At 57.3% G+C, this 19,948-nt stretch overlaps 1 protein-coding gene across 3 annotated transcripts in view; it reads right to left on the bottom strand.

Annotated features, from left to right (window-relative positions):
• Positions 1–972: 972 nt before the first annotated feature.
• ARHGEF10L (Rho guanine nucleotide exchange factor 10 like) overlaps positions 973–19,948 on the bottom strand; it is a 121,334-nt gene continuing 102,358 nt past the window's right edge. For all 3 annotated transcript variants that reach the window (XM_058675883.1, XM_058675890.1, XM_058675892.1), the window contains 3 exons: positions 8,502–8,676; positions 2,843–2,965; positions 973–1,969 (listed from right to left, as the gene is read on the bottom strand). In XM_058675883.1, the coding sequence (XP_058531866.1) occupies positions 1,449–1,969; positions 2,843–2,965; positions 8,502–8,676 (819 nt within the window). In that variant the 3' untranslated portion in view covers positions 973–1,448. The remainder of the gene's footprint in view (positions 1,970–2,842; positions 2,966–8,501; positions 8,677–19,948) is intronic.

The following is a 19,948-nucleotide window of genomic DNA, read 5'->3' as shown; positions in this document are numbered from 1 at the left end:
GGGATGGGAGCACATTGAGCAGGGCCAGGTAGCAAGCAGCATCCACCAATGAGAGTTAGAACTAGGGGGCAGCTGGGTCAGGTCAGGCAACAGCATCTAAAGGCAAAGGCCAAAACAGGTGAGGGGCTATGCCAAGCTAGGTCAAAGCCACCACTGGCACAGTGGCTGGGAACAGGCCTGGTTGGGGAGCTAAGGGGACACCCTGGCTGGGTTGTGGTTCCCACCAGTGAGTGCAAGGGCCAGAATGAAGACTGATCTGGTCTGGAAATGGCTGCAGTCTCCCTTGGCATGGATGTGGACTGGGTCTGGGGTGTGCCAGACTGGGCTAGACTCCAGCACCCTTTGGAGCTAATGAGAACCAGGATGGGTGTAAAACAGGCTAGGCTAGGGCTCTGTCCCTGCGGAGCCATGTGTGAGATGTGTCTGGATGTAGACCAGATTTGGCTGCTCATGCGCCTGGGAAAGCAGTGGAAGTGCACTCCTGTACCCACACGGGAGACTGGACCATCCTGGCCACTGTGATAGAAGATGGATGTGTGTGCGTGTGTGTGCATGTGTTCCTCTCTGTTGCTCTTTCAAATAAACAGATTTTTTAAATAAAGATTTATTTATTTTTATTACAAAGTCAGATATACAGAGAGCAGGAGAGACAGAGAGGAAGATCTTCCGTCCGATGATTCACTCCCCAAGTGAGTGCAACGGCCAGTGCTGTGCCGATCCAAAGCCAGGAACCTGGAACCTCTTCCGGGTCTCCCACATAGGTGCAGAATCCCAATGCATTGGGCCGTCCTCGACTGCTTTCCCAGGCCACAAGCAGGGAGCTGGATGGGAAGTGGAGCTGCCGGGATTAGAACAGGTGCCCATATGGGATCCCAGAGCGTTCAAGGCGAGGACGTTAGCTGCTAGGCCACGCCGCTGGGCCCATCAAATAAATAGATTTTTAAAGGAAAACAACCTTTACCAGGCACAGAGGCATCTCTCACTTTTTATTCCAGAACCTCCCAGAGCTCCAATATGTACAGACAGTATTTACACGCATAGAATATACACCGTATGTACGTATTTATAGGTATTCACACACCAGCCCATGCGCTCACGCACTCACACGCATGTGCCCTTCCAGGACGGGCGCATGGCTGTCTCAGGACTTGCCCAGCAGTGTGAGGTTTTGTGTGTTTGGATTTTTTTTTCCTTATTAAAAAGAAGGCCATTTTCTCCTGGTCTGTATTCCCTCTCCCCAAAGGCTAAAACCTCTCCCAGAAACACACTGGGAAATAATAATAATAATAATAAACTGTCCTTAAAAAGGAAGAGACTTTTCCTCCACTCGGCCAAAGTGGTCACTGGAGATTCCAGGTGTCCCCTGACGGTGACCCCACACCAGGCGCTCCCCGGGGACCGGGCATGGCTGTGGGCAGGCCTGCAGCTGGGCCCCCGGGGCACAGGGGCTATAGCGTCAAGGGCACCTGCCAGATAAGAAGGGTGCTGTCCGTCTCCCCACACGGCGCGGGCCGCCCGGCACCCGGCGCGTTGCCGAAGTTGCGGTAGCCCTGCCCGCCGGAGATGATGGCCACGGAGCTGATCTCCTTGCGGTGGGCGTCGCGGGTGCAGGGCCGGCTGCGCACCCAGACGTCGGGGTCATCGGCCATCTCGTAGATGGAGCCATCCTCCTCGCCGTGCTCTGGGGCCGAGCAGTCAGTGGGCGCCGGCTCCCGCATGGACAGCAGCGGACCGGGCAGGTGGGCCGTGGAGCGCAGGCGGTACTGCAGTAAGATGCCCTTCTTACGGGTCAGCTCGCGGCCCACGTGGCTGTCCGGCGCGGGCACAGGTTCCTGGGCCTGCCCATCTGCCTTGTCCTCCTCAGCCTCCTCCTGATCGCTCCGCAGGATGTCAGGGGCCAAGATGCTGGTGGCCACAGCCAGGAAGGCCACGGGTCCACAGTGACCGTTGAGTGAGACCATGCCTTTTCCTGGAGTAATGGGTAGGGGGAGGGAACAGGGAAGGCCTTCAGGGATGCACATGCATGACTCCCCTGCAGAACTTCCTGGGTGGATTCCAGGGGGGCTAGGGCACTGACTGCCTCTGCAGGAGGCCCTGGCTGGCCACTCCCTCTCCAGGTTCTGCCCTTTGGGATGAGTGACCTCACATTGAAGGACCCTCCATGGCAAATCTGAGAATTTCCTCTTAGTGCCCAGCCTTTGCCTAAGCTGTGACCTCTGCCCCAGGAACTCCTTCCCTGATCCTCCGACACATCCTGCTGCTCCAGCTTTGAGCAACGGAGCTGCTCGCTGTGGCATACTTGCGCGCGGGTGGCACCTGCCACACCAGACCCCCAGCTCTATCCCACCCATCCCTGTGGAAAACAAAATATCATCTCTGAAGTTGTGGACACAGGACCCCTGAGATTTCAGAAGAGGGGCTCCTTGGACAGAGGGGCGCCCAGTCTGGTTGGGGCTGGTGTGGGATGTGGGAGGAGGGGCTGTGAGGTATTCATCAGGTGGAGGTGGACAGGCCAGGGCTGCAGTCACCAGGGACCCTCCCGGCCCCTCCCCTGCTTTCCTGGGTCCAGCCAGGCAGGTCAGCACAGACCTACCAGGCACACAGAGCGTGCCTGTACTCGGGGACCCAGGATGCAGGCAGCTCTGTCCCCAGGAGTCCTCAAGGGATTCTATCACTGGCATCTGTTGGCCAGATGAGGGAAAGCAGGGACGATTTCACACCACTGTGTGCAGGGCCAGGGCAGCCCTGAGATGGGAGGAAGATGGAGAGCTGTTCCTTCCACCCCACCCCATCCCCCACAGCTGAGCCTGGGCCCTGCCAGGAGCAGCTCCCGGCACCTCACCTGTGATCTTGGGGATGCCTTCCAGCCGGGGCACGGGCAGCAAGACGAGCACGCCCTGGTCAGTGCCCACCCAGAGCAGACCCTGGCAGATCAGGAGGCTGGTGATGCACAGGTGCTTCTGGCCTGCAGAGAGAAAGGACGGTGTGAGCAGTGTGGTCCTCGGGCAACCACCGTGTGTTGCAGGGAGGCAAACAGCAGGGGCTGGGCACTGCCCTAAGACAAGCCAGATGCTGTCTGGTGCTTCAGTTGGGAGTTGGGCCATGAGGCTGACCAGACTGGCTCCGCTCATCTGAGTGCTCCCCTACTCAGCCTCAGTTTCCCCTGGTGCACATGGGTGAGGTGGTACTGTAGGGCACTATGCAGTGGCTGGGGTATCTGATAAAACAACCAGAGTGTAAAGCCAGGGCAGGCTGTGGAGCAGTGCCGGCCCCCAGTCAGCAAGGATGCAACAGCCACTGTGCACCTCTAGGATGGACGTCCAGGGAGCGGCCAGGACCGTGGGGGATAAGTGGCTGGAGCTGGTCCTCTGTGAAGCACATAGCCACTTCCTCTGCTGGGGACACAGCACCCCTTGCAGGCCATGGTGGTGGCCCCGCCCTGGGCTCTTCGCATGGAGGATGCAGGTGCAGGGAGGGCCCATGAGCAGGTGCCAGTTCAGATCCTGGCCCTGCTGCTGCTTCCCAGCTGCATGACCTGGGGCTGGTTCTCTACTTGTCTGGCTTGTAAAAGGAGAGGTGCGTGACATGACCTCAGAGAGCAGGAAGGGCAAGGAGCCCAGTGCCTGGTATGTGGCCACATGGACAGGTGCTGTCTGCTGACATTGCCTGGGCTATTCACAGTTGGTGGGAACGGAGTGACCAGGAATAAGAGTAGAGGGCGGGAAGCTCACATACATTAGAGGGTCTGAGAAGTGCAGGGCACAGGCCATCGGCTCAGGGACAGAGCTGGGCCCCCTGCATGACACAGGCAGAGTGGACAGCCCCTGCTGTGCTCCCATGGGCTCCCCTGGCTCCTACATTTTTTTATTCCCCCACCTCCTTGTCCAATCCTGCTGCACTTCCCAGAGGGGCAAATTCATGCCATGATACAAATAACATGTGACAGAGAGTAGGGGTCTTCAATCCTGAACTTGCACCAGCATCACTGCGAGTGACTAGAAGATTCTACAAAGTTCCCAGGTCAGAACAAGGCCACCTGTCCAGGGACCGCACTTGGAGAAACAGGGCTTCTCGGCGCCTGCAGCCTGTGCCTTTGCTCTGAACCACAGCAGTGGGCATGGACCCAGGATGTAGGAGCTCTTCCCATTTGGCAGATGAAGACACTGAGGCTGAAAAGGCAGCAGAGACAGTCAAAGCTGCTTCTCTCCACTGAGTGCTTGCAATGCCCATGGCTCTCGGAGAAAGCACTTTAGCTCCACGCATGCAAGTGAGGCAGCCTCCATGTCAGCTCCGATATGGGCAGGAAGGGCCCGCACCCTGGGGCACACAGCACCACCTGGGCCAGCTGGCTGTCCCATCACTCATCCATGCCCCAGGTGTCTCCTGTGGACCAGTCTACTTAGTACATAGCTGACTCCCTAAGTGCAAACACTTCAGAACTTTCTGCGGTGATGGCAATGTTTACTGCCATGCTGCCCAGTTCAGCAGCCATGACCTGCTTGCGGCTACCAAGCGCCGAACTGTGCCTGGGGAGATGGACGGTCTGAATCTCTCGCTGCTTCACGATGATAATGACATGGTCCTGGAGAAGCCAAAACAGGAACAAGGAACATGGATGCTAAGCGTGGAATTAAAGTGAAGCAAAGGGGCAGAGTGGGCATGATGCTGGGGGAGCTGCGTCTGGTTTCCCACTGCTGCATCGACCACACAGCATCCCCAAGGCCAGAGATGGGCTGTCCCAGCCCTCATCCAACTGCCCAGTATGTGAACTGCCACTCCTCACCACCTCCCTCTCCTCTTGGCGCAGGCCAAGGCCTGTAATGACCTTAATCTGCTCTTTGTTGTCTGTCCTTGCCAAGGGACGCTTCATGAAGGTAACTGCTTATTGGGATTCATCCCCCAACTCCTGGCCAAGGAGATGCATGGACATACAGCTGGATGCAAAAGTGCATGGTGGGTGGATGGATGAATGGGTGAGTGGATGGGTGGGTGGATAGATGGATGGGTGGGTGAGTGGATGGGTGGATGGGTGGACGAGTGGGTACATGGACACAGGAGTGGATGGGTAAGTAGATAGGTGGGTGGGTGAACGGATGGATGGATGGATGGATGGATGGGTGGGTGGATGGATGTGTGGGTGGATAGATGGGTGGGTGGGTAGGTGGGCGGATGGATGGGTGGGTGGATGGGTGGGTGGGTGGATGAATGGGTCGGTGGGTGGGGGGATAGATGAATGGATGGATGGGTGGATGGGTGGATGGATGGATTATGTGTGGGTGAAGAGACCAGAGAGGTGAATAGGAACTTACTAGCTATGTGCATTTGGACAAATCACTTTCTTTCATTAGCCAATGAGTATTATCAATCTACCTGTTCAGCTTTGGGGGTCATTACAATTCTCTATAAGGGTACTTCCAGCAATCAGTGGCAGATGGAAGGTGAAGACAAGCTGATGTAAAATGTTTCTGAAACCCACTAGCTTCACCGGGATATGTACAACAAAACCTCCAGACACGGCTCAAAGCTGGCAGCATCCGGTCAACAACAGGCTGTGATGGCGAGAGGGTTCTAGAACACCTCCAGAAGGCCACAAGCCTGCATGGATTGATGCCCGGAGAAGGAGCAGGGCTGGACGTCTCATCCTGCAAGCCCTGCCTGTCCTGCTCTGTGACCCCTGGGAGACCACTTCCTGAGGCCCCTTTTGTCGCTGGGTGACGGAAACCCGACAAACAGAAGGAAGGTGAACAAAAAATCTCAGAGAGCCGCCGGAGCAGAGAAATAACTTCATGGTGGGTTGTTTCTGGGGCCCTTCCTCTTACCGCCTCCTCCTTGAGGAAAAGAGCAAGACACTTCACAAACAGTCCGAAGCAAAAAAAAAAAAAGTCTAATGGTGGATAAATATTTTATCACAGAGACCTAACGCAGCAGCGCTCAGCTCGGCGCGGCCGTCTAGTGGGAGATATACAACTTTAAAAAGCTCCAGCTCCCGGAGAACATTTTATTAATGACCTGTCTAGTTAAGAGGAGGAGGGAGTTTAAGTTAAAAAATGCATTAATACCAGTCGAGGACTCGAGTGGAGGAGAAGGGCTGGGGGAAGGAAGCGTGATCAATTTTTAACATGCCCTAAAAAAAAAAACCCCACACTTTGTGGAAGAACAAATTTATTACTAATTAGACAATTATTTCATTTTGCAGCATGGATGGGGTGAGAAATTCTTAAAAGCCTTTTAAAAATATCTCTAATAAAGAATTTAAGAATCCTGCTTTGGGGTGTAACCTTGCAAGTATCAGGAGCTATGGGTCTGAAGATGCCCTCGACTCCCAGGCCTGCTCTAAGCTTGAGGAGCCCCTGCCTCCCACAGCGGGGAGGGGTCCTGCATGGACCTGACCTGGTCTGGCTCAGAACCACCCTCCACAGCCTGGGGAAACTGAGGCTCGGGAAGGGAAGCACACAGCGAGTCCATGCAAGAGCTCTGCTTAGCGCCCATGTCCGGCCTTTCCAGCCAGGTAGGCCACCGCCTCATCTCCCGGGCCTCTGTCCACCTGTTCTAAGGCAATCCCAGTCAGAACTGGTTCGTGTCCCAGCTGTTCTACTTCCCATCCAGCTCTCTGCTAATGGCCTGGGAAAGGAGCAGAGGATGGCCCAAGTGTTTGGGCCCCTGCCACCTGTGTGGGAGACCCAAAAGAAGCTGCTGGCCCTACCATGCAGAAAGGGAACCAGCAAGTGGAAGATCTTTCTCTGTCTTCTCCATCTTTGCCTGTAACTCTTTCAAAATAAATCTTAAAAAAAAAAAAAAGACCCCCACGGTGAAGTCAGCAGGGCCCCTGTGGGGCTGTTCTGCCCACAGCTGCTGAGGGTGGTCCACAGATGTGGCGCCAATCCTTGTATAAGCTCAGCTCTTTCTTTGTCTCTTCTCTACCCGTACAGGATGAGACTCCACAGACTTCAAAAAGCCCACGAGATTATTATCCATTTTCCAGTTGTTCTGCGATCTTGAAATAATTTCTCTGTCAGCATAAAGATGGAAATATTTTTTGTGAGACAGAGAAATTCTCATTGTAGTAGAAATGGATGGAACTTGTAAAATGACTAAAGATTGTGAAACACAATGAAACAAAAGGGGGGTTTGAGAAAAGAAGAGACGAAACCCCTAACACAGGCTCCCCAGAGCACCTGTCACACCACAGGGAGGGTTGCCTGTCCTGCGGCACCTGGGCCAGCTGCCGCCCAGCCCTGCTGGGTAGCACTGACCATCTCGCAGAGGGACGAGCACTCCAGGATTGCAGAGACTCACCTGAGACTGCCTGGTGATCCTGCTAGGACTCAGGCATACTCTGAGCAGCATGCCACACACAGGGCAACAGCAAGTGGGCCCCAGCTCCTGTGTCTTGGGGTCCTGCCTCTGGCCAAATGCATGACCCAGGGACAGACATGTCACCTGCCAAACACATCTGTTTCAGCACCTGTGGCGCAAGAACAGTCTGCTGCTCCTGGTGCTACGGTGTGAATGAGATTCTGCCCACCACGAACTTGGCCCCCTGCTATTGCCTGTGTCATTACTGGGGTGGGTCTGATTATTAGGAACCACCGGCTGTAAAGACAAGGACAATTGGGACTGGGCAGGAGGACTCGGGAGACCTCGGGAATCTCTGGGTACCCACAGGCAGGCCTCTGGCTTCCATGCCTGCCCCGGCTCAGCTTCCCAATCAGGAAGCTCTGCCCACCTCGGCCATGCACCCTCACAGGCTCCCTATAGCCCGTCTGCCAGATGTCCGTGGCAAACAGCTCCAGGCCCCCACCTGCCACACAAGCTGTTTGTCTGGCCCCCGTCGTGAATGCTGGACCAAGACAGGGCCCCTTCGCCCTCAACACCAGCCAGGGGCCAGTCTGCTGCTGGGCGCTGGGTGGAGGAAAGGGAGACAAGGTGAGCTGATACTTGATACTTGCTGGCTCCAGGGGTGAGGACTGCTCAGAGGCAGGCCCCCTCTTCGCACTGCCCCTGGGGCTCAAGCAACAGGTGGCCAAGGGAAGCTGGGGTCATTTCCTGGGGGCCCTCTGGCAGGGCCTCCCATCAGAGTCCACCATGACTGTAATCTCACAGATGGCCCTGCAGGAGCCACCAACCCCTCCACGTGCTCTCTCCACAGCACGGGCCAGCAGAGCAGGTGGGCCAGTCTTTATTAGCAAGGCCTAAGGGTCCCTGCCTCCAGACCCTCCCTGCACCCCTCCACTGCCGAGTTTTAGTCAAGCCACACAACAGAGAGTATAGACACATTTCAATTCCTACCTGGTTTGATTTTTTTTTTTTTTTTAAGCAGCTCCTGGCCCTGGCAAGTCCCCGGGCTCGCAGCCCACTTCCTGACAGCCCCGATGACCGGGCTGCAGGGGCAGGGAGTTCAGGGAGACAGGAAGAGAGGCCCTGGCAACAACCAGCACTTCTGGGGAACCCCCGACTGAGGCGGGGCTGTCTCGACAGGCGGCACCCTGTGGCCCCCTCACCCGGCAGCAGGAACGTGGTCCTGGTGGCGATGTTGATCTCCTGCAGGTGCTCCAGCGTCTCGGTGTGGAAGAGGCGGATGGAGGAGCCTGAGGAGAAGGCCATCCACACGCCGCTGCCCGCCTTCACCATGTGCGTCACGCTCACCGCCTCGTCCTGGTGTGCCTCGAAGCTTTGCTGTGGCAGAGAGAGAGAGCTGTTGGGGCTCGGCCAGCCGAGGGAGATCCCACGACACGCGCTACCCCAACCTCTGCCAGAAGAGGAGTCGGGATGGCACTAGGCAGGCCGGTGTGTGACCACTGGCAGGAGAAGCCTGGCTCACAGGGTCTGCCGATGCCCACAATGCTGGCCAAGCAGCAGGGAGGGGACACCCTCACGCCCCATGCTCACTCACTCCGGAACCCACACACCGAGTGTGTCACCCTCAGCTCACAGCAGTGTAGAAGGAAAGGAAGGAGCAGGTGACATCCACCATGGTGGCAGAGCCAGCAGGAAGACCCCCAGGGGAGAGGAGGGGAAGCCACACACCCCTTTTCACAGCAGGGAGTCCACAGACCCCATCCCAGACAGGGCAGCGTCAGAGGCAGCAAGATCAACGATGCAGAGGTCAAAGGGGCCACACAGATGAGAGGCGGCACAGGGGTGTCTGTCCAGGATGCAGGGCAGGGAGGTGGGTAGGGAAGGCCTCCCGGGGCAAGAACACCCCTCACAGGTAGTTTCAGCCAAACAAAAACATTCAGGGAGATTTGCATGGCCCGCCTTCCTGAAAAGTCCAAGATCCCCAACTCCATGGGCGAGGACCCAGCTCTGCCCCCACCCCACATCCGTACACCCCACCCTCTGGGTCAACCAACCAAAGCTTGGATCTGGCCATCACTCAGGATGCACCATGGGGCCTCTGCCCCTGTGGTGACCTGTCCATGGGAGCACCACCTGCTGCTCCCCTCCACACACCCACAACACCTGAAGACTCCACTTGCAGTTGCCACCACTGATCCAAACTCGAAGTCTCCCCAAGTACCCACAGCACCCACGTCCTTCCACACAGCACCTGCTGCTGTCCGGGCCATGGACAGCCACTTGAGCTTGTGCCTCTGCTTCGCTGCCTACACTGGAGTCAGCTCCTGGTTATTGGATATCCTGCCACATACACCAAAGGAGACATAGTGGGACCCGAGAATACCACCTACAGCTCAGCTGTCACTCAGAGACCAAGTGGAGAATCCCACCTACAGCCCAGCTGTCACTCAGAGACCAAGTGGTGCACAGTGAATTAGAGACCACCCTGGCGCCTGCCTGTGCGGACAGTCAGGGAACCCCAGTACACACTGCACCCAATCAAGATTAGGGCTGCAGACACTGATATGTGAGTGCTGGAGCAGCAAGCGTAAAACCCACCAACTGATCCCCAAAACCCACATCCGCGTCAGGGAGATGACGGGCAGGAAGGCAAGCCCCATCTCCTTCCCAGAGTTCTGGGTTTTCCACTTTTTTCTAATAAAGAACATATCTTAATTGAAAGCTAAGAACTTTCAGGAAGACATGAAATGGAACAGTGACCTGAGATGAGACCTGTTAGGAAATCTCTGTTTGGCAGCTTCACGGCCTGGGGTCTCAGTTTCCCACCTGACCATGGAAGTCATCATGATGGCTAGGGGGACTTGTGAGCTTGTGTAAGATGCACTGAACCGAAAGGCAAAGCATCCCAGAAAGGAAAGAGAGGGAGAGAAAGAGAATCTTCCACCTGCTGGTTCACTGTCCAAATGGCTACAGCAGCCAGAGCTGGGCCAAGCCACAGCCAGGAGCCAGGAACTTCATCCAGGTCGCCCACATGGATGCTAGGGGCCCAAGAGCTTGAAGCCTCATCTGTTGCCTTCCCAGGCACATTAGCAGAGAGCTGGATCAGAAACAGAGCAGCCAGGACTCTGCTCGGATGTGGGATGGCGGCCCCCAGGTGCTGTGTTTGTGATCTGCCTCCCTGAGCTCACCCAGGAGCTCGGTCCCTGAGCTCTTAGGCTAACGGTGCTAGGCGCATGGAATATTCCTCCCTTGGCTGGTGCTCAGAGATGGAGCCATGAGATGAGGTCGTGGGGCAGAGCCCATCATGAGTGGAAGGAGTGAGAGACCACACAGACAGACAGGTGCTCGTTGTCTCTCGCCACGTGATGCTCCACACTGCCTCGGGGCTCTGTCTGCAAGATGGCCATGGCCAGATGAGGCTCCTGGACCTCGTACCTCTGGAACCATGAGCCTGAATCAATCTCCTGTTAGTCTCCCTGGCCTGCCTCAGTTGTCCCGTCAGAGTAACAGGAAGCTGACTGATGCAATCCAGGGCCAAGCAGGATCTCATTTATTCAACAGATGGCCTCAAGTTCCTGCCCTGTAACTGGCATGGGTCTGAGTGACACGGAAATCCAGGGGGGACCAGAGGATCACAGGGTCCTCTCCTGTGCGGGGAATGTACCCAGTGCAGGAGATGGTGATGGCAAAAATCTCTTCAATCAGTGGCCAGCACCACAGAGAAAACACTGGGAGCCCTTAAGGATGGGCCCTCGGGGACAGCACTCCACTGTGAAGGACATGCAGGAGACAGCCCCGGACGGTTGGGACAGCAGAGGACGCAACAAGTGCAAGGGTCTGAGGCAGGGATGAAAAATGGAGAGTGGACCATGTGGGGATAGCACAGCGGTGCCCGAGAGCTGGGAGAGGTGGGCAGAGGCCACCCACCCTGCAGTCCAGAGAGATGATGGGATTGCGTCTTATTTACCTGAGTGGGACTGAGCTGGTCCAGGATACAATCAGACGTGCTTTTGCCGAAATTCCACCTGACTGCCGAGGCTCAGGAGGGCAGCAGGAGGAACCAGGCTCAGCTACAAGTCCGGAGAGCTGCTCGTGCCCTGGGCTCAGCCTCAGCCCCAACTCTGTGTGGCTCAGTTCACTAAGAGGCTGTCCACCCAGACACAGAAGCTTAGGGTCCTCACTGGGGCCAAGCCCTTGCACTTGGTCAGGAACTGGCAAGACTGTGGAAGGCCCAGTGGGGCTGCTTCTCCATGCCGTCTCCTAGGAGGTGCTGTCTTCCTCTTCCGAACTGCCAGGCAGCCCTGGGGGCAGGGGGCTGGGTCTGCCATGCATCCTTGCTAAGAGACCCCAAGAGCAGAAGTGACAGCTCGTATAGCGCACTCACCAAAGGCCGGACCCGCTCAGCAGGCAGGAACTGCCTCATGCCTCAGCCTGGGGACTCAAGCTAAGCAAGGCCACGGGGTGAGCGTGTCCCTCTTTCCTCACCCCCTGTAAGCAGAAGCCTGGGTGCAGAAGGCTTACAGCCTAGGACATGCGGGAGGAAGAGAGGCATGCTTTATCTCTCCAGCCTCACCCCTTCCCCAAATTTCATCCCTTTCATTTGGAGAGGTAGGAGAGGTTGAACCAGCCTGCAGGAGAGCTCCACCCCTGCCCCAGTTCAAAGAACCCCAGCAAGGCCCTCCTGAGCCACAGAGGACAACACCCGGAGGCCAGACGGGACTCCCTCAGAGGCACCAGCTGGCAGCACAGCAATCAAATGGACAGCATGGGGCTGCAGTGCGGTGGAGACCCCATGTGCTCGATCAACAGACTTGTCCCAGACACAGCGCATGTACCCTTGGGTAAGAAGTTCAGGCCGGCCAACAGGCAGCCAGGACCAGGATGGGATGAGAAAAGGGGTGGGGGAGTTCTTCGCTTCTCCCAGTACCAGTTGCCTCTGGGGTGTGAATGCCAACCTGCCTCCTCTGGGTTTCCAGGCTCCCCACAAGACTAGCCAGGAGGTGGTTACGCCCTTTAAGGGAGCACAGGGCTTGCTCCTGACCAGAGCTGCCCTGGCCAGATCCAAAACTCCGACACTCCTTCCTCCGGGTGTCCGGTCATATCGCGAGGACAGCAAGGAGGTAGTGTTCCCACTCTGGGAGCACACAGCTTCTCCTGAGGACAGCAAGAGGCCACCGCTGCCTCCCTCTGATGGCTTTTTTGCTTTATCCTGGGCAGCCCAGTTGGGACGGCAATGCCTCCCTTTTGTTGGCTTTCATCCCTTCTGCTAATAGCTATTCTATTTTTTTTTTCTTTTCTTCCTCAAAGCTATGCTTAAAAGGCTCTGCTTAGACCAGCTTTTCAGGGCTCACTCTCCTGAAGACTCCCCGCCCCCCACCGCCTGCTGTGGCAGGTGGTTTCTGACTTAGTAAATCTTGCTTCACTCACAGAGACTGTCTTCTTCGCACCGTTTTCCCTTTTACATTTGTACGCCAACACATACGCCTATAGAGGCACCTGCAAGCTCATGTGTGTGCCAGCAGCCAGCCTCCTGCCCCCCTCCTACAGGGAGGTGGGAGGGGCAGGGCACAGTGCTTCTGCCTTCCACAAAGCCACAGGCACTGACCAAGGAGGCCCCGGAGCTGGCAGCTGCGCCTGAGTCTGCAGCCCAGCAGTCCTGCGCACGCGCAGCTGTCAGAATCTAATTATCAGAGACGTCATTAGCAGCAGCAGTGGAAACACTGGCTCATTTCTTCAGGGGCGTCAGGAGTCTGTCTCGGGCCCCAAAGCGCCACGCACAAGGCCCATGCAAACCCGCCAAGCACGCAGGGGTAAGGTGGGCAGGGGAGAAGGTGAGGATGCATGGGGGGACCTGGCTCTCAGTTTCCCCTGGGGTCCCACCAGCTGGGAGGGCCGCCAGGAACCCTCCTCATGCCAGGACCCAGCCCCTGCGTCAGGGAGACCTGGCACACCACACCCCAACAAGGGAGGGACCCACCCTGGCTCCACCTGCAGCTGCAGGTAGGCACAGAGTCCTAGCCTAGAAGCAGATGAAAAGATGGGGAACAAACACAGTGCATGGTCATGGTCCTCACTAGGTCTTGCATGGGGTCCAGGGAGGGCCGGGGTGACAATGAAGAGAGAGAAGAGAGAGAGAGAGAAGGCTGGGCAGACGCCCTGAGGGCCAGCTCCTGGGTGCAGCAGCCAAGGACAACAAGATCTGTGAGCAACTTCTTTTCAAAAGGGTGGGGCGGTATGTGTGGCTAAAGGGGTGGTGACAAGCAACATAATGTTAACCCTTGGCTAGCTAGGTGAGGAACACGTTGGGTTCACAGTATTTCCTTTCAACTTTCCTGCAGTTTGAAATCTTTCACAGTAAGTAGTGGAGCAAAGGGCAAAGTGAACTGCATTTTTAAATAGTTGGCTGGGAGGGCGGGGGACTGTGAGCTCCAGTTCCTCTCTGTCAAGCGGACCCTGTCTCCTGCCTCACCCATCCACAGAGATGGGAGAACCTGCTGAGCACGGGCTGAAAGGCCTGAGCTCCCCAGGCATGCCTGCTGCAGCTGGGCCGCTGGGAGTGAGCTGGGTGTCCGGCCCACCCCCACTGACAGCACCTACCCCCACTGCCTCACGGCCACCCTGCTGCAGACACCCCGCCTCCCAGGGCTGCCGGCTCCAGGTGGGTGATCCAGCTCCCAGCAGTGCTGACACAGCCCAGCCTCCACCTGTACGGTATTCGTGTGCCTCCAGGTAACACTGCCATGCAGGGCTGCCATCAGTTCCCAGGACAAGCAGCTCAGCACTAGGTCATCAGAGCTGGGAGCAGGCCAAGGAGCCAGGCAGCGGGCCTAGGGCACAGAGGGGGCTAGCACGGCTGGCAGGGTATTGCCTGGGTGCTACCCCTTCCCAGGCCCCACTGGGCACTTCACCTCCACAGGCACTCTAAAAGGAGAGGGAATGGACCCAGGGGGCCCAGCTGGGCAAGGGCTGAGTAGGCATGAGCCTCACCCATACGTGCCAGGCTTGTGGGCCCTCCTCCGAAGGTCTCAGCACCCTAGCAGAATGAGAACGTGAAGGGGCTCTTGCCACTTGAACCTGGCCCCACCACCACGCACGAGCTAGCCCTGGCACCACGGCCGTGGGCCCAGGAGTCACCCCTGAGCTCCAGTCAGTGCCACACCAACTCTGCCCACCCACAGCGGCCAGGGAGGTGGGCACCGTACTCCATCCTCATCCAGGGGCAGGACACTGGAGCTTCAAGAACTGACCTGGGCAGGGCCGCGCCACCAGCAAGGGGTTGGGATGGGGAGGGATAGTGAGCAGAGAGTTCTCCCCCTGCTCCAGGCTGCTGCACCGGGGAGGGGTGGAGGTGGAATAAAGGTCACTAGCATAACCACCCCTAACCTTTCTGTTTTACCAACACCTCACAGGCAAGGAAGCTGATTGGTGGCTGAGCCACGTCTGAACTGCTCAGGAACTAGGGCAGTGAGCAACGGGCCCCACTGTGCCCAGTTCTGTCCATAGCACCAAAGTCCTCGGTTAACACGGACAGTCGGTCACCCTGATCAGACACTAGCACACACATCCTGCCTCCAGCCACAGACAGACACCTCTCCGTGGCTCTGGCGGACGCCCCGACACGCCTGCCTACAGGGCTTGGTCAGTCAAGGCCAAGGAATGGTGAATGGAAAACAGTGCCGTAGTCCCCTCTGGCCCATGGGCCGGTCCAGGACTCATTTGTGAGGTGGGAGTGAGGCCAGTCCTGTCCCATAGGAGACTCCCTGCTCCAGGTCTCCCACATGGGCGGCAGGGGCCCCTCCCAGGGTGAGCATCGCAGGAAGCTGGATGGGGAACTGAGTGGCCGGGACTGGAAGCAGGCACTCCGATATAGGATGCGGCATCCCGAGGAACGACCCCATGACAGCACCGAACGCCCACCCCAGTGCCAGCGCTTTGGCCCCGAGCGCCTGTTCCGGAGGAAGTGACACCTGAAGAGCATCTTAGAGCACGGGCTATTGATATTCTCCCCGTAGAGGTCCTTTAATTTCCTTTTGTTTTCCTCAATTAGCAGAGCCAGCCTAGCGTTTCCTCTCCAGCATCCACACCTGTGGAGGGAGGGCTGGGCCGCCTGGGGCTGCCAGACACCTTGACTGTGAGCCGTGCATGTGCTGTCTGAGAGCCGGGGTTGAGTGGCGTGAGGGGGCTGCCAGCTGCCCACCCTTGCCCCTTCCTCCATGGAGGGGATCAGAGGACTCAACAGGCAGGTTAAGAAGGGGGCAGGTGTCTTCCCACACCGGGGGCACAGACACGGGCACAGCAGGGTGGTGACCTGTGTAGGAAGCATCGGGGAATGAGCAGATCCGAGGGACTCCTCTGCCAAGCGGTGTTCACTGGCCCGATTAATCTCATTCATCACCTGGTACTTCAGAGAAGTGCTCTGACGCTGCTACTTCCTGCCTCAGTTTCCTCTCCTTTGAAATGGGGGTAATAATAAGGTTGTCGTGAAGATGGCAAGAGGCACTTCTGGGGCCGGTTCCCACCCAGCCTGCAAAGGGGACGGGTCAATGAATGTGGCGGCCACTCCTGGGGCCCTGTCCCTGGGCCCGAGGGGCTTGGAAAGGCCGGGAAGGAGTAGGATGTGTACAGAGTGGGCAACACCAAGGGAAATCAACTCAGAGACGGGAAGTAAGATCAACCGTAAGAGAATGCCCAAGCCATCCGTGAGAATGGCGAGAGATTCCCCCACCCCCGAAAAAAGCAAGAGAGATAGGCAGATGGACAGAGATCAAACAAGAGGAAAGGGGCCCGGCGCAATAGCCTAGTGGCTAAAGTCCTTGCCTTGCATGTGCCAGGATCTCATATCGGTAGGCACCGGTTCCAATCCCGGCAGCCCCATTTCCCATCCAGCTCCCTGCTTGTGGCCTGGGAAAGCATTCGAGGACGGCCCAATGCTTTGGGACCCTGCACCCACATGGGAGACCTGGAAGAGGTTCCTGGTTCCCGGCTTCGGATCGGCGCAGCTCCTGCCATTGCAGCCGCTTGGGGAGTGAACCATCGAATGGAAGATCTTCCTCTCTGTCTCTCCTCCTTTCTGTATATCTGACTTTCCAATAAAAATTAAATAAATCTTAAAAAAAAAGGAGAGAGCAAAGAATGCATGTGCCTGTGGGTCCGACAGAGCATGCATGCAGGAGCAGGTGGGGTTACTGCTGTGTGTACAGCTAGCATCCACAAAGAAAGCACCACAACAGGGTTCTTGGTGGCAGCCGGCTACACACAGCAGGAGCTCAATGAATACGGACCTGCTGGGCTGCCGCAGGAGGGACTTGCCCCCTCCCCTTCTTCAGTCTCAGTGGGTCTTGGAGCAAACCTCACGGGGCATCGTCCATGCCCACCAGGCCTAGGGGCACAGGGCTGCAGGGACACTGTGCAGTGCCCTGCTCACTGCCTCCCCCTCTTTGGAGAGGTACCCTGATGCCCGACTCAGCTCAGCTGCCCGGCTTACAGGTGACTGGGACAGCACCAAGCCCCAGGCCTGGGCCTAATGCCTCTGCACAGATGGTCTCACACGGGCACCCCGCAAGGTGCTCTGTGGCTCCTCCAAGGGTCCGGCCCTCAGGAGAAGCTCTCAGCTGCCACGTTCAAGCCCCCAGCCCTGGCCTGGCATCAAGCACTTCCACGTCCAGATCTCTGCTTGCTCCTGGTCAAGTTCCCAAAGAGCTGAACAGGTGCCCCTTGGGCATCTGTCTTCTCCCAGACCCCATCAGCAGGGCCCAGAGGAGACAGTAATGGAGGCGGGATGAGCAGGTGCGAAAGGCTCCAGGGACCCTGACAGCAGGACACATGGGGTTCTAGAACACAGTTCTTCCACTCACCTGACCTCAGTCCTCCCTGCTTTGGCGGGCACTGGGACACAGAGGGCTAGGCTGCCACTCGGCACACCAGCAATCTCTAGTGGCTTGCCAGTTTGTGTCTGGCTCCTCTGCTTCCAATCCGGTTCCCTGATAATGCATCAGAGGTGGTTGGAGATGACCAAGTGTTTGAGTCCCTGCCACCCTGAGAGACCTGGCTCAGCCTGGCTGTTAAGTGCTTTTGGGGAATGAACCAGGAGATGGAATCTCTCTCTCTCTCTTTCTTCCTGCTTTTCAAATAGATGAATCTAAAATAGATTTGAACTTTGATTTGATTTGATTTTGACTTTTTAGAAGACTGATGAGTTTTACTTGGCAACTTTTAATTTTAAACGACAGCTGGACAACAACAGGAAGACCACAGCAACCACGCACGCGTATCGGGGGCGGGGACAAAGACAACAGGGCCACAAGGAGCTGACTCTGCAGGACAAGGCCCTCCTGACCCTGCCCCCAACACAGCCCAGAGCTCGCAGACTCTTCGCCACCCTCCTGCCAATTTACATACCATTACCCAGGAAACCCTGCACTGGGACTCTGCTTTTGCAAATTCCCACCCGTTTCATGTCATAAATAAGACAAGAGACAGAAAACTAATACAGCCCTGTGATGCATTATTCATGCCGTGTCACACTGTTATGATAGATTTACAACAGCTAATACATGCAAACTGAGTTTGGGCACTAAATGTGAAAATTGAGGCTGGGGAGGGTGGGTTTGCGTGGGGGTGGGCAGGGGGAAATCGAGGGGCTGTGGGTGCCCAGAAGTTTCTTTCACGTTGTTCTCACTGACAGGAAACACCAGTCCCATCTCGGCAGCCCATGGAAGGCACCGGTGGGCGGCGCTGGAACAGGACCCAGGGCGGGGCTGTCGTCAGCAGGTGCACAGTCAGCATCTTCATGCTCCAAGGTTGCAACCAAGCCTCCAGCCAGGTGCCCCGCAGGGCCCCCTGCCCAACCTCCCTGGCTCCACACGGACAGAAAACAGCACATATGCAGCCCGTTGCCCAGGGGGCTGCCCTTTTGACCTCAGCGACCCCTGCCAGGGCACCTGCTGGGCGTCAGGGCTAGGCTCACATGCGAGATATGCCAGCACAAGGGAAGCCAAGTAGACTCACCCCTGCCCTACCTTACAGAGCTATAGTCTGGCTAATTCTTATCTGTCCCATGAACGGTCCCCAAGGTGCCAGTGAAGCTGCAACATGAGCTACAACCACGGGTCACAGGGGATGGGACGGGGGGGGGTGGGGAGGCAGGGAGGGATGGGACTCAATGAATGGGGGGGAGCCAAGGTGGCCTGGACAGCTTTCTCTGACAATGTGGGAGCCAGGATCTAATGGAAGAGGAGCTGCAGCCAGGAGGGAGCCCCCCACCCCACCACCCCACCCCCAGCTCCACACTTTGCGGCAGGGCTGAGCGCTCCATTCCAGGGGCTGAGCTCCTGCAAGCCCAGCAGGGAGGCTTGACAGGGTCTGGATGGAGGCTGAGCCCTGGAGGAAAGGGCTGCTTCGCAAACGCCTCCAGGTCAGGGTGGACTCTCAGAGGTGGGTCTGGGCCCTGCCTCAATACCCCTGTGCCTTGTAGGGCTCCCCACCTTGAGACAAGACCATCTCTGCTGGCCAAGAGATCCTCACAAGCCCTTCCTCTCTGCTCCTGGTGTGGTCTCCCTGTCCCACATCCTCAAAGACATAAGACTTCCTGGACTTGTCCCCAGTTGGCCCAGAGCTCCCAGGCCTCCCCTAGCCCATATTTTCAACCTTTTGACCCGGGAAGAACTCACATCCACCCCCAGAACTAGCGTGAGGCCGCACCATGCCCAGCCACCTGGGGCACAGAGGCACGTGAGGCAGGACAGGGCACCCACCCCACTCAGGTTTGCCCACGAGTAGTCCAGACGGGCCACCTGCAGAAAGCGGTTAGTGCCTTGATGGTGATACACTGGCCAATGCCGTAAGAGTGGGAGCAATGTTGAAGGGGTTAAGCTCTGGCTTAAGAGGAATGAGGGAGAAGGAACAGACAAGACGCAAGGACAGAGGTAAAGGCCTGGAGGTAGATGGAGCCCGGCGAATCCCAAGGGAGAACTCAGGGCCCAGCACAGCTGCAGACTGCAAGGCTCCTGGCCCACCTCCTCACCTGTGAAATGGGCCCAAGCAGATCTAGCCTGGCACTGCAGGGATCCAATCAGGCAAGGCATGGGCACAGCCTGGCGGGGTCTCCACTGCCCCGCCCTGCTGTACTCCTAACCCTCCCAAACACCAGGGGGTCGGGCAGCAGCTTTGCCTGGCCCCCTGAAATGGGCCGCTCATACCCCGTGCGCAGCGGGCCTCCTGTCAGCCCGCCCCCATCCGTTTTTTCTAAATTAAGATGCAACAATCATCCCGCAGCGGCTTCTCCCTCCAGCGATCGGTGAAAATGAACTCCAGACGACTGGATTAGACTTTGAAGGTGGCGATCTAGATAATGAACACGGAGGATGCCGTGTTGACACAGGCCCTGGTGAGCGACATGATTATTTAACAGCCTTGCTTCTGCCTCCACCGGGATCAAGGAGCTGAGCAAGCAATTGGTGGGCGTGAAAACGCAAGCCAGACCCGGGCACCAGCTCCGCAGGCAATGGGATGAGCAAGGTCGGGGTGCCCGACTGAGCAGGGACCAGCTGGGCAGGGGATGGTATCGGGCCAAGTGGGACCTCTGGGGACCTGCTGTGGGGAGACAGCACCAGCTGAGAGGCCCTGGCCCCAGGAGGAGGTGGTACACACA

Source organism: Ochotona princeps, chromosome 2, assembly GCF_030435755.1.
Source record: "Ochotona princeps isolate mOchPri1 chromosome 2, mOchPri1.hap1, whole genome shotgun sequence".
Taxonomy (NCBI): domain Eukaryota; kingdom Metazoa; phylum Chordata; class Mammalia; order Lagomorpha; family Ochotonidae; genus Ochotona; species Ochotona princeps.
Note: the sequence above shows the minus strand (reverse complement) of the source record. Positions and strands in the feature narration are given on the sequence as shown.